At 49.6% G+C, this 13,793-nt stretch overlaps 2 protein-coding genes across 2 annotated transcripts in view; one reads left to right on the top strand and one right to left on the bottom strand.

Annotated features, from left to right (window-relative positions):
• The first annotated feature begins 5,231 nt into the window (after positions 1 to 5,231).
• SLC26A4 (solute carrier family 26 member 4) overlaps positions 5,232 to 13,793 on the top strand; it is a 34,628-nt gene continuing 26,066 nt past the window's right edge. The window contains exons 1-6 of the mRNA XM_030544852.1: positions 5,232 to 5,292; positions 7,257 to 7,419; positions 9,144 to 9,283; positions 11,659 to 11,769; positions 12,226 to 12,410; positions 13,588 to 13,752. Of these exons, the coding sequence (XP_030400712.1) occupies positions 7,265 to 7,419; positions 9,144 to 9,283; positions 11,659 to 11,769; positions 12,226 to 12,410; positions 13,588 to 13,752 (756 nt within the window). The 5' untranslated portion in view covers positions 5,232 to 5,292; positions 7,257 to 7,264. The remainder of the gene's footprint in view (positions 5,293 to 7,256; positions 7,420 to 9,143; positions 9,284 to 11,658; positions 11,770 to 12,225; positions 12,411 to 13,587; positions 13,753 to 13,793) is intronic.
• On the bottom strand, positions 5,569 to 7,266 carry LOC115645252 (basic proline-rich protein-like). Its single transcript, XM_030549624.1, has one exon. The coding sequence runs from the start codon at positions 7,264 to 7,266 to the stop codon at positions 5,569 to 5,571; it is 1,698 nt and encodes a 565-aa protein (XP_030405484.1).

Genomic DNA, 13,793 nt, shown 5'->3' with positions numbered 1-13,793 from the left:
TTTAATTAAGATGAAGAGGAGAATGGGATCATCGTATATCCTGTTTTATATGCTGACACATATTGGGTGTAAATCATTCTCTTTAAAAGTTTTATAGTTACATAAACTTGCCCCTCAGCCTAACAATTAAACACTGGCTGACACTGGAGTAGTTGTAAAAGCCAGTCTTGAAAAGATCTGGAGGAGGACAGGATGCTTATTAGTACAGGGAACGTGTTTTTGTAAATGCAGATTTTAAGCAACCCCTAATTTTCACACTCTCTATTTTGCCTCCACCTCTTGTTTCTGTCTTAGAGATATTGCATTAATGGTACTTTATCAAAGTGCATGACAGTCAGATCTGTTAGATTCCAGCCTTCATGTTAAGTCATTTTGACAACTGGGTTCAAAAAGGAATTAGGTCAATTCATGGAGAATGGGGCCATCAATGGCTTTTGGCCAAAATGCTCAGGGGTGTACCCCATGATCCAGGTATCCTTAAACCTCCAACTGCCAGAGGCTAGGACTGGAGAGGGGATGGATCACTTGAAATTACCCAGTTCTGTTCATTCCTGTTGAAGTGTCTGGCATTGTTAGAGACTCCATCCATACTGGGCTAGCTGGACAATTGGTCTGACCCCGTCTAGCTGTTCTTCGTTCATTAAGCATTGCTCACAAATATTTGACTTCATGTTACATCTGATGCTTATTAACCTTTGAACTCTAGAGTTCCACACTTTCCATATTATTTGTCTACCTAAAGTTAAAATAATTTTCCATGCTTTCAAAATATAACCACACTTATTTGGAAAGAGGGTTAAAAGCACATGACAAATATTACAACAGGTTTAGAGAACACTGGCATTTCTAAATTTTATTTTTAAAAACATTTTACAATATAGTGCATGCAAGTGCTTCACATTGGGGTTTTTTGCACTTTGGAAAAAAGTACTCTGTTGTCCGGTTATCTCACAATACCTGTAGCCCGCAGGACTGTGGCCATCAATAGAAACAGTAGGAGTGATATTATTCAAAAAAGTCCCAATTTAGCAATGTAGACAAAGAATGGAAGAACCCAAATTGACAAATATTTGGCTCTTACAAGGTCTTGATCATGTGAGAAAAATTCAGATGCTCCTCACAGATTATCTCTGGTACTTTATAGTTAAACTAGTCCATGCCAGTACGGATTGAGTCAAAATTTCTTCCAGATTTAGTGATCAGTTTAACCCTGTGCATGTTAACAGAAATCACTTTGGGGAAATTTGAGTCCAAAGTGGGCAAGATAGACTCCACTCTAATAATACTTAGCACTCTGTGTTACGCCATCAAAGCGTTTTGAACACAGGTGCCAAACATTTACTGATAGCTGCATGGGTGGGTGATGGGAAAAGAAAAAACCTTCCCCTGCTTTTGTGTCCCTCATGCCGGAGCCCTGCACAATGGCAGGTGATAGGGACTTACTGCCCCCTCCTAGCACCCGTGTGTGCCCATCACCCCAAAAGGGAGAGAAAAGATGCAGGGTCATGTTGCTCCCTCCTGCGGGCACTGGTTAGCAGAACTGAATGGACACAAAGGGGGGAACATTGCGCTCCTCAAAGGCTGGTGTCCCCTCATGTCTGGGAGTTCCAGGAATATACACCCCCAAGCCCACCGACTTGCTCCCCTCCACTCCCCTAATGCTCCTGGTGTGTTAGTAGCACCAAGCGCATATACTAGATTCTCAAAGTGTTAAACATTAGGCTTGGCAGGAACTCCACAGCTGGAGAAATCAGGTAGTAAGTTATGCAGCAGGGAGAGAGAACTCCAGGAATTCCCTGGCATGCAGGGGTCCCAGCCTTTAGGAGAGCTCCACATGTTTCCCCCCCTTCGGCTCTGCTAAACAGTGCAGGAGGGAAACATGACCCTGAGTCTTTCCCATCCCGTTAGGGGTGACGTGCACCCATGGGTGCTAGGAGGGGCCGGTAAGTCCCTATCACCTGCCATTGTGCATGGCTCCTGCATGAGGATCACTAAAACAGGGGAGTCTTTTTTCTTTTTCTTTTCTTTTCCTACCATGGACCCACACAGCAGCCAGGAAATGTGTGGCCCTATGTTCAAAATACTGTGAAGGCGTATCACAAAGTGCAAAGTATTCTTAGAGCGGAATGGGGGGTGGGGGGCTATCTTGCTCTAACAATCCCTTCCTAAACTTCCCTGGGGTAATGCCACTCTGTGCCACTCCCAGTGCCAAGCTGCATCTAATAGACAGGACTAAGCTCTGAATGATTAGAAATACGTATGAAAGGAATCCCTTTCCAGTGCACCACTTGTATCCCTTTTGTTTCATACCCATAACTTAGTCACTAGGCATTAAGAAACCGAACAAGAACCTAACAATCTTCTAACTATTTCCACAAAGGAATCATAATGGAAAGTTAAACAAAAGAAATTAAAAAAGAGAGTTTGAAAGAGAAGTGATGTAGGTTTCAAGTGACAAACGAAAACCTCCTCCCAGTCGCCAGCGTTTGGTGCCACACTTGATAATAGGTGCTCTGTGAAGCAGAGTAAGGAATGAAGGTTCTCTCTTGTGCCAGGTTTCATCATTCACCTCCTCCACATTCATCTACCTAGTCTTGGTGGGGGGGAATCATTTTGAATTAGGGCAGGGCTGCCCAGAGGGGGGGGCAAGTGAGACAATTTGCCCTGGGCACTGCAGGGGTCCCCACAAGAATATAGTATTCTATAGTATAGCAACTTTTTTTATGGAACGGGCCTCTGAAATTGCTTTGACCCAGGCCCCCTGAATCCTCTGGGCAGTCCTGAATTAGGGTGACATTTTTTGTTTTGTGTTTTTCATTCCTCAACCCATTTTTTCTCAAATACTTTTATTTGCAACACAGATGGGGTTTTATTTTTCACATCTACTGTCCTCAATCTCACTATCCCTTCAATGTGCGATCCTGCAAAGTTCAGAGCATCTCCTCAAGATGTTTGAACACCATGGACAATCAGGGCTAAATTAATTCCTAGTTTATACCTCATGCACACTTCTTGAAATCCCTGGGGTTGCTTAGGCTGTGAACCAGGGCAGAATTAGTTTCCCTCTGATTTTGGCCCTAATTAATGTTAGCTGAGGCGAGTCATGCGGATTCTTCTCCAAACTTCTTCCAGTGTTACAGGACATCCTTAACTAAATCCATGACTTTGTTACTATCCTCTGCTGAAATCCCAGGTACGCAGATATCAAAAGAGCTCTCAGTTTTGTGGGTATTTGGATGAGATCGTATACAACATACATTGCCAATCATTTAGTTTATGAGGATGGTATAAACTAAGGAAATCTGTGTTGTTCCTATTACTATTACCAGAATGGTAGCTGTGCTAGTCTGTATCCACAAAAACAAGGAGTCTGGTGGCACCTTAATGAGGAACAGATTTATTTGGGCATAAGCTTTCCTGGGTAAAAAAGGTGCCACCGGACTCCACGTTATTATTATAACCGCCATTTAATACAGTACTTCATCTGGGATCCAATACACTTTATGTGATCACTTTAATTACATTTCCCTCGTTCTAGCACCTAAAACATTTGACCACGGTAGCTTATTGAAGTGAACCTTTAAATCTATTTTCGTTCTACTTCATTTTTTATCCTGAGTGGATTCTAAGTCTACTTAGAAAGTCTTTGACCGCATGTGGTGTCCCTATGTCCTTTTAGTAAATAATGTTAAGCTACAATTCTGTATTTCATGGTCCACTATTCCATTCTGGAGGCTGTATCAAATTCATCAGACCACATCCCCTTAAAAAATAAAGTACTTCTACTGCATGTGTCCAGGGAAAGGACTCCTTAGTTATTTCGCATGGACTGTTACCCAGATTGTTGTGTGTGGTTATTGTCCGTAGTGATATGTGATACACGCTTTGGAAGCTGACTGCCTTACTCACATGCTTAAAATCTTTGCTGAATCGGGGCCTCAGACTGCAGATGAGGGAGCTGCTGGTATGGCTGGCAATTCTCAGCACCACGGAGAAGGCGGGATAGGGATAGGAGTGCGGATGGGAGCATGGGAGGAGCACAAGCCCCACCTTTTCCAAGGTGTTGTATGGACTGCAAATGAACTCATTATTACCTCCCAGCCTGCCACAGGACTAGGCTACGGAGTGGTGTTGGTGGCCTGTGACTTACAGCAGGTCAGATCAGATGATCTGGAGGTCCCTTCTGGCCTTAAATTCTATGACTATACAGGCTCAGCCTCGGCTGGCATAAGCCCTCTAGTGTAGGCTATACAGCCACCGTTCATGTCCTGCACCTCCTCCCCCAGCAGCAGGGCTCTGTCTCCACAAGCGCTCTGAGCTGGGCACTGGTACTATACTCATAGTCACTGCGCCTTCCTGCGGATGTGGCTTCCGTGGCAGGTCGCGCGTGCCGCTGACACCAGTGGATGTGCTAACGCGCTCGGGGGCGATACACCCGCCGCTTGCTGACCTCGAGTTCCCTGACGGTGCTGGTGTGTGGGCAGCACCGAGCGCTTATGCAGTGGTTAGATTCTCAACGCCTTGAACATTGGACTTGGCGGGAGCTCCACAGCTGGGGACATAGACTAGGGGCTGTTTTTTAAGATGAGCGACACGGAGCCAATCGAGCCGTTCCGGCCTTTGGCAGCCACGGGGCAGTGTTCAGCCCACTGTGTATCTGCAGCATGTGCGACTCTCTAACGAGCAGGTCGGGAGCCCCTACGCTGCCCACCGAGGACTGGTGAGTGTAGGCGAGGGGCGAACAAGGACACACTGGGGACGTGGCCAAGCGGCGGAGGGAATTGCTTACTGGAGCAGGCCCTGGAGTAGCTGCCACCCGCTGGCTGTGCGGATGGGGAGACAGAGGGGGCAGTAGCCAGCCAGCCAGCCAGCCAGCTCCCTCCATCTAGGTCTAGGTTTCCGGCATGAGACTAACCCATTTCCCAGCTAATTCCTTAGCACTAATAACCCGACGCCCTCAGCCTCCCCCTGCGCTGCCTGCGGGGTGTCCCGGGCGGGCTGCTGGCAGCGCAGGCCGGGAGAGCAGGGGCAGGGAGCTCCCCACCGTGAGCAGCTTGTGCTTGAGGCTCCCTCCATCCCCAGTGCCCTGGAGTGGGAGGGCGCCAGCGGAGGCAGCAGGGCCGGGGCAGGGCTTGCGAAGGGAGGAGCGGGAGGGCAGGCGGCTCCTCGCTCCGGCTGGAGCCGGGTGTCTCTGTTTCCCCATAAATAAAGAGTCCGGCCGTGGCTGGCCCTATAAATGCTGCGGCTGGGCCGGCTGCCCTGCCCAGTGCGGGGGCTTAGGAGCCAGCGCAGGTACTGCCCGCAGCGGCTGCCCTCCGCCCAGGGACACCGGGCTCAGTGAGCTGGGAGCCCGAGCTCCAGCGGGAAGACGGGGGGTCCTGGCCCGGTTCCTGCGGCCGGTGATTTCAGGACCCGGACAGCGCTGGGCTGGGCAGGGGCTCTACGGGCGGCGGGGCTTGTGGGGTGCGGGGTGACTTGCTGGCTGGGCTCACGGTGCGCTCCTGGGGGCGGCCTGGGAGCTCGGTGCTGGGCTCCTGGGTCACAGGCTGGGTTCGCAGGGAGGGCTCCCTAGCGATGCAGGGGGCTCGTCACTGGGCGCAGGCCGAGCTCTTCGCAGTGCCCGCTCGCTGGGCGCCGAGCGTCTGCTGGGCTGCGCTCGCTGGGCGCTTGGTGGGCGCAGGCTGGGCTCGGGCGGGCGCTGGGCTCGCTGGGCGCGTTGGGAGCAGGCTGGGCTCGGGCGGGCGCTGGGCTCGCTGGGCGCTTGGTGGGCGCAGGCTGGGCTCGGGCGGGCGCTGGGCTCGGGCGGGTGCTGGGTGCATTGGGCGCAGGCTGGGCTCGGGCGGGCGCTGCGCTCGCTGGGCGGGTTGGGCGCAGGCAGGGCTCGGGCGGGCGCTTGGCTCGCTGGGCGCGTTGGGCGCAGGCTGGGCTCGGGCGGGTGCTGGGCGCGTTGGGCGCAGGCTGGGCTCGGGCGGGCGCTGGGCTCGGGCGGGTGCTGGGCGCGTTGGGCGCAGGCTGGGCTCGGGCGGGCGCTGGGCTCGGGCGGGTGCTGGGCGCGTTGGGCGCAGGCTGGGCTCGGGCGGGCGCTGGGCGCATTGGGCGCAGGCTGGGCTCGGGCGGGCGCTGGGCGCATTGGGCGCAGGCTGGGCTCGGGCGGGCGCTGGGCTCGCTGAGTGCTTGGTGGGCGCAGGCTGGGCTCGGGCGGGCGCTGGGCGGGTTGAGCGCAGGCTGGGCTCGGGCGGGCGCTGGGCTCGCTGGGCGCAGGCTGGGCTCGGGCGGGCGCTGGGCTCGCTGGGCGCTTGGTGGGCGCAGGCTGGGCTCGGGCGGGCGCTGGGCTCGGGCGGGTGCTGGGTGCATTGGGCGCAGGCTGGGCTCGGGCGGGCGCTGCGCTCGCTGGGCGGGTTGGGCGCAGGCAGGGCTCGGGCGGGCGCTTGGCTCGCTGGGCGCGTTGGGCGCAGGCTGGGCTCGGGCGGGTGCTGGGCGCGTTGGGCGCAGGCTGGGCTCGGGCGGGCGCTGGGCTCGGGCGGGTGCTGGGCGCGTTGGGCGCAGGCTGGGCTCGGGCGGGCGCTGGGCTCGGGCGGGTGCTGGGCGCGTTGGGCGCAGGCTGGGCTCGGGCGGGCGCTGGGCGCATTGGGCGCAGGCTGGGCTCGGGCGGGCGCTGGGCGCATTGGGCGCAGGCTGGGCTCGGGCGGGCGCTGGGCTCGCTGAGTGCTTGGTGGGCGCAGGCTGGGCTCGGGCGGGCGCTGGGCGGGTTGAGCGCAGGCTGGGCTCGGGCGGGCGCTGGGCTCGCTGGGCGCAGGCTGGGCTCGGGCGGGCGCTGGGCTCGCTGGGCGCAGGCTGGGCTCGGGCTCGCTGGGCGGGTTGAGCGCAGGCTGGGCTCGGGCGGGCGCTGGGCTCGCTGGGCGCAGGCTGGGCTCGGGCGGGCGCTGGGCGCGTTGGGCGCAGGCTGGGCTCGGGCGGGCGCTGGGCTCGCTGGGCGCAGGCTGGGCTCGGGCGGGCGCTGGGCGCGTTGGGCGCAGGCTGGGCTCGGGCTCGCTGGGCGGGTTGAGCGCAGGCTGGGCTCGGGCGGGCGCTGGGCTCGCTGGGCGCAGGCTGGGCTCGGGCGGGCGCTGGGCTCGCTGGGCGCAGGCTGGGCTCGGGCGGGCGCTCTGGGGCCGGGCTGGGTGGGTGACAGGCTGCGCCAAGCTCAGCAGGTGGGTGGGTCCCCGGGGTGGCTGCGGGCGGCGCTGATGGTGCCCCGCTCTCTCTCCCCCGCGCAGGCAGGGCCATGGCAGCAGGCGGCCGGCAGGCCGCTCCCAGGCCGGACCTCGGCCGCTATGTGGTGTCCCGGCCCGTATACAGCGAAGCGGCCTTTCAGGAGGAGAACGAGAAGAAAGCGCGTCTGCAGCCGACCCTGCGCGAGCGAGTGCAGGGAGCCTGCAGGTGAGAGCAGGGCCGCCGGCCGGGGGAGCCGGGGAGCGGGGAGGGGACACAGCCCGGGCGCGGAGTCCCGCCGAGACTTTGGGGAGCCCGGGGCCGTGAGCGCGGCGTCACCTGCCTGCGGGCCCGGGCGGTGTCTGGGCAGCGCTAAGGGCGGCGGCGGCCCGCGGAGCCGAGGGACTGTCTGGGCGCGGAGGAGCAGAGGGAAAGGAGGCGAAAGGCTCGGCTGCTCCTGGGTAGCCCCAGCCCCCGGCCGGAGCGAGCGGCGGCGGGACTGACCGCGCTAGCGGCTTCCCGGAGAAGCTCTGAGCTCCCGGCGTGTGGGAAGCGCAAGCCCGGGCACAACAGACTCCAGCCTGTCCCTGCTGCGCACTTGGCTCGGCATTCGCCAGTCGCCGGGCTGGGAGATAAGTTGTGACCAGAACAACAGGGAGAGTTTTCACAGGTGCTTGGCTCTCTCCCCGTCACTGCTCTATTGATTCCTTCTTCTCCTCCCCTTGTTTTTGTGACCGGTTGAAATCCTGATTTTATTTGACATAAACCACGCAAGTAACATTTAGGTGTTTTCCGTCTCGTTAAACCGCCAGATTCCGCTCTGTGTAAATCCAGAGAGACTCTGTCGAAGTCAGCGGAGGCGCTCAGATACCACGGGGATGGGCGCAGAGTCTAAATTGAACGGAGTCGAATTTGACCCAACACTGTCCTTATTAGAAGATACATTTAGCACGTGCAGAGTCTAGCCTCTGGAGTTCCTTTGAATGTATAGAGTTGCTCAACCATTATTCTTTGTTGCTGGAAGTAATCTTGGCGGTACATATAACATATTGCAATTACAATTTGATTTCCTTTTATAGTCCGAGGCAGATTGAATCCTTTTTCTTTCGAGACTAGTTGTTTATACACACAAACAATCATATCACGGACCAGAATAAACTGGACCCAACTGAAGAATCAACTTTCGATCCTATAGAAAAACTTTTTATCAAAACCAAAATTACTGCCAAAAACACATATTGCTCTGCCTGTACCTAACTATGTAATAAGAAAATAGTCTAAAATAATGTGAACATTGATAATCTTTCGTTCTTTTAACATTCAGGGGACTATAGGGTACCTTTACTCCTGGTGAGTAGTATTTTACTCCTCAGATAATATACTTCAATACCAGTGGGACTACACACAGAGTAAGGTGCTAGCCAGTGTGAATAAGAGTGACAGACGTCGACCCACTGAGAATAATCCAATATTTTGTTTGGAAAAGTGAACAATTCAAAATTATTTTCAAAGTAGATCATTTTTTATTTTTAGAAACATAAACAAAAAATTAAATGCTGTGGTAACTCCCTGATTGATACAAAATCTCTTTTGAGAAAATCCACTCGTTACTGTGCATCACCAAATACCAGCCATTGGTTTTGCAAATGAAATATTTAAAAAGTTATGATGGGTGAAACTTGCTGATGGCTGTCACCATTTTCAGTAGTAAATTCTAAGCATTATGGACCAAACCTGGGGTAACTCTTAACTTAAGAGCAGAATTTGGCACTATAAAATCAGTAAATAGTAAAAAACATTCAGACAGTTTCTACATAATATTACCAATGTTCTTTTGGCTAAATATCACCTACTGAGATCTCTTGGTAGGATTTTTTCCACTTTCCAGTTCTGATTTTACAGGGATAGGTTGACAATTTAATTATCTGGAGTTTGTTGGTTTTTTTTGGCAGCTGTTCAAGAAAAAAGGCCTTTCAGATAACCAAGTCCTTTCTCCCTGTCCTGGAATGGCTACCTAAGTACAGAGTAAAGGAATGGCTAGTTAGTGATATCATCTCCGGTGTCAGTACGGGGCTTGTAGCTACTTTACAAGGTAAGGACCAGGCAGATTTTATCTGTTATTAAGGAGAAACTGGATGTACTATATTGACATTGCCCTAACTATGTCTTACCCTTTCTAATCAGTGCTTCAATGTTAACCATGATTAAAATCCATGGGGACTAATGCTATTTTATATTGTATATGAATTAATATTTCACAATAAATTATTTATTTCCTTAATTTAGCCTCCTTTTTCTGTTTATGCAATAGTGACTAGAAGACTGCAATTTCCTTGAAGTTGTTATTCAGATATATTTGCCCAGTATCTTTTTTATTTTTTTTAACTCTATGGACGTAAGGTGAACATTTAAAAATTGAATAGTGTTACCCAGTTATTTGTGATTGGTCAGATAAGTCACTTAGTATTATTTCTGTTCCTCAAATGACTGAGCACTCCAAACACTTGTCTATCCAAATATAAACTCATGAATACAACTTTCTGTTAACATTAGTGCCAGTAAAGCTTGATTGCTCAAATATTTGTAGTAAACAAAATGGACATGAACCTGGCCAAATTAAAAAAATTGGAATGGATATTCACAGAACATAGTTTGCAATGTTCAGCTAGCTTTGTTTAATACATTTATTAATGATAGAAAAAGTAGATAAACAGAGAGGTGGTACATACAGATGACTAAGCATTAGTTAGCTTAATCATGACTAGGCAGTTGTGAAGAACCCCAGAAGGAGATAAGTAAGAATCCCATTCTCGTCCCTGGACCTTCTGATACTGGCCACTTTCAAAGACAGGACTAGACTGGCTACTGTTCCAGCATAGTAATTCTTTTGGGCAAGATTGTCCCTTCATCTAGACCTGCAAGCAAATCTTCCCGGTCCTGTGCAGACGATAAAGTCAGCTGCCTCTACAGCTCTGTTGCCCCCTTCTGCCCCTCAGTGGGTCGAGTATCTGTGTTTACAGCTGCATCTAATGGCCCCAAACAAGATTAGGGTCTGATAGTGGCAGACATTATAGAAAGATAGTCAGAAACACTCTCTGCCCCCAAAAGCTTGTCATTTAAATAGGCTATCAGGCTGGACAAAGGTTGGAAGAGAGGAAGTAGAATCAACTAGAACTGAGATACAGATAATATGAGATGACTTAACTTGCCTAAGGTCACACAGGAAGCATTTGGCAGAGCTGGGAAAATCTTCTGATAACCAGGCCAAGCAGTGGCAGTGCTTTAACCACAAGAACATTCTCTCTCTCTCTCTCTCTCTCTCTCTCTCTCTCTCACACACACACACACACTTCTTAAAGTTAGAATCCAGCAATACAATTTATTTTAAAATATACTGTTTAAATACATTTTTGGACTCACATGCTTCCTTCTAGCACAAATGTGCTTAGAGATAAATTAATACAAAATTTCTGTGGCTTGTTTAGAACTACATACCCTGCATATAATCCCCAGCCCAAGATGGTTGGGTTCATAGTAGCCAGGAGGTGGAACAAAAAAAACTGAGCCAAAAAATTAAGCAGATGCCAGGGAGCCTCAAGTGCCTTGGTCCCCAAACCAGACAGATCCCATGACTCTTTGTGTGTGCTGCTCTTCAGACTTCCCGCCGGTTTATTATTTATCTTGAAGTCCTGGTAGCCCTTTGTGATACCTCTGAGAGGGGACTCAGACTCCATAGTGGCAGTTAGTGCTGCCTGAAACAGCATTAAATTTTTGCACAATTTACTGGGGATGCTCCACAGTTCTAGGGGTGGGAAGGGATATAACACTTCTCCAGATCCCCTTATCTCTCCTGACACTTAATCAATGTAGCTGACAGGCCAAACAGATATGCCGAGGAAGGCAACATGGCTATACAGGGAAAAACATCTTGCAAAACTGCTTTTCTGTTCTGCAGAGCCCCATCATAGCCTTTGTTACTAATTGATTATTTTATTGGTAAGGAGCAAAATTTTCAAATTTGGGTGCCATATTTAGATACCTAAATAAAAATGGCCTAATTTTCAGAGGTGATGAATAAATGGGCATCCATGTTTGAAAATTCCAGCCATAACTGAGACTTTTTTGGCACAAACTTACCCATGGAAAGGTAGATCAGCTGCTTTCACAGCAAAGTTCGCCTGCCTGAACCTTGCAGAGCCCTTAAAATTTGTGCCTGTGTTTTGTGAGAACACAAATGGCTGGTGTAACACTTAATATTTACACCTGTAACTACCTGGTTGGTACTCTCAAATATGTTGAGGCACAAAAACTCAGATTTGTGCCCACAAGTGAATTATAGATACAAAATGTATTTTCAAATTGTGCCTACCTGAAAGGAAGCTGCCTTCCAGAAAATTTGGCCTATTACTTGACCGGAGATTAGTCTGTGAGATTTGTAACTAAAATTATGATTATATATGATTACAGGTTTGGCATTTGCTTTACTGGTTGCAGTTCCTCTTGGATATGGTCTCTACTCTGCATTTTTTCCCCTCCTGACATATTTCTTCTTGGGAACATCAAGGCACCTCTCAGTTGGTAATTGCATATGTTTAATTTCAGTTTCAGTCAATTATCTTTTTTTCACAATCTTTATGTTTGGCATGACTATTAATATTCAGTGTGAGACAGTCATTTTGTTAACCATATTCATTGTATTGAGCTTTAATGATGGCAAGTGGGTGGGGCTTAAAACATATTTTGGCTCAGTACAGAGGGCTATGCATAATGCTTAACTTTACTTGTTCCCATGCACAGCTTTACTGCTTATATTTGTGCTGAAGTTCATCAGTCCTGTGTTCTGCTGGACATCATGCAGAATGAAAACCATGGAGGCACAGAGAAGTTCATTCTAGCTTATTTAATGAACAGGCATTTTGTCATCATAAAAACATTTTAACTAGTTTGCTAATGTAGAACTGCTTATTTTATCTTGCAAACACTTTGATTTTGTGATGTATGTAAAGTCATGCTTTATACTGTTCATCTTTACAGGACCTTTCCCTGTGGTCAGTTTGATGGTGGGATCTGTTGTGCTGAGCATGGCACCTGATGACAAGTTCTACATAATGAGCAGTAATGCTACAGGGCTTAACAAAACACTGATAGACACTGTATCCAGAGATGCACAGAGAGTAGTGATTGCCAGTACCCTCACATTTCTGGTTGGAATTATACAGGTAATAGAACTGCCTCAAAGATTCAGGCTGATGTTGCTTTTACTTTATTAAATAATTGGCAAAAATGGAGCTTGAAATAGCTTACTAGGGCTCCCTTCCCATGGTGAAACACACAGGAGGAGGGAAAGTCACCCTGAAATTTACACAGCTTTCAAATGACAGCGAACTCAATACATTTCCCCCTTCATGGCAGGAGTGCTGGAACAATTTTTATAGTGAGGGTGCTGAGAGCCATTGAACCAAATTGTAAACCCTGTATATGATGGAAACCACTTCAAGCCAGGATGGATGGCAGTACCCCTAGGACCTCTAGTCCCAGCTCCTATGCTTCATGGGAAAAGGTTTGTGACAGAACGGCTGGGAGTGGAGGAGACAGAAGCATAGCTGAGTGACTGCCAAATGCCTGAGACAGCTGTAGGGAAACCAAGTTCCAACAGCATAGAACTTGGATCATCAGGAAGGTGGGTCTACCCCTCTACACAGCTGTGCAGTTCTTCCTTTGTCTCCCTGGAAGGTATGCTGGTTGGTGTGAGGGAAGATGGTCCAATGAGTCCTAGTCAATACAAAAAGAACAAGGCATGTCTAACATAGAAAATGCAGAAGTAGACACCAGATAATGTAAAAGTGGGTGAGAATTTGAGCTACATAGGACACAGATGGACATTGTGGATAGGGTAGAAATCCACAACAACTGTCATGCAAAGGAAAGAGTCCAAGGCACCATATCAATCCTGCTGTCCCATGACAAGTAGTGATATACCAAAGTTGTTCTTTTGTCCACTTTTCTATTGAAGAACTCAGGAGCAGATTCTACAGCTGCTCTGTACACAGTACTCCCAATGAAATCAGCAGCACTCACAGTGGCTACACTATGAAGCCCTTCAAGTTTTCCTTAATAAAGTAGTTTCAGACTTTTCAGATTCACACAGGGCCAAGTTACATGTGATACCACTACTCACGCTGAGTAGTACTTTACTCCACAGATAACCTGATTTACTTCAGTGGAGCTATTTATGGTATAAGGTGCTATTCAGTGTGAGTAAGGATATCACAATCTGGCTCAATCTGTTGCCATTTGACCTGTTCTCAGCCAGCATACTGTATGGGACTGAATCCTACGCATTTTGTAACATCATTTTAACTGTTTGGCAAACTTATTCCCTTGTGATTTTTCCAGCTTGTGTTTGGAGCCCTTCAGATTGGTTTCATTGTGAGGTACCTTGCAGATCCCCTGGTTGGAGGATTCACAACTGCAGCTGCTTTTCAAGTTTTTGTTTCACAACTGAAAATAGTCTTAAATGTTTCAACCAAAAATTATAATGGGATCCTTTCCATAATATATGTAAGTATGCCCTGCTGATTTGCTTTTGTTTTATGCCACAA

Source organism: Gopherus evgoodei, chromosome 1 (assembly GCF_007399415.2).
Source record: "Gopherus evgoodei ecotype Sinaloan lineage chromosome 1, rGopEvg1_v1.p, whole genome shotgun sequence".
NCBI classification, from domain to species: domain Eukaryota; kingdom Metazoa; phylum Chordata; order Testudines; family Testudinidae; genus Gopherus; species Gopherus evgoodei.
This window is presented reverse-complemented; position numbering and strand designations above follow the sequence as displayed.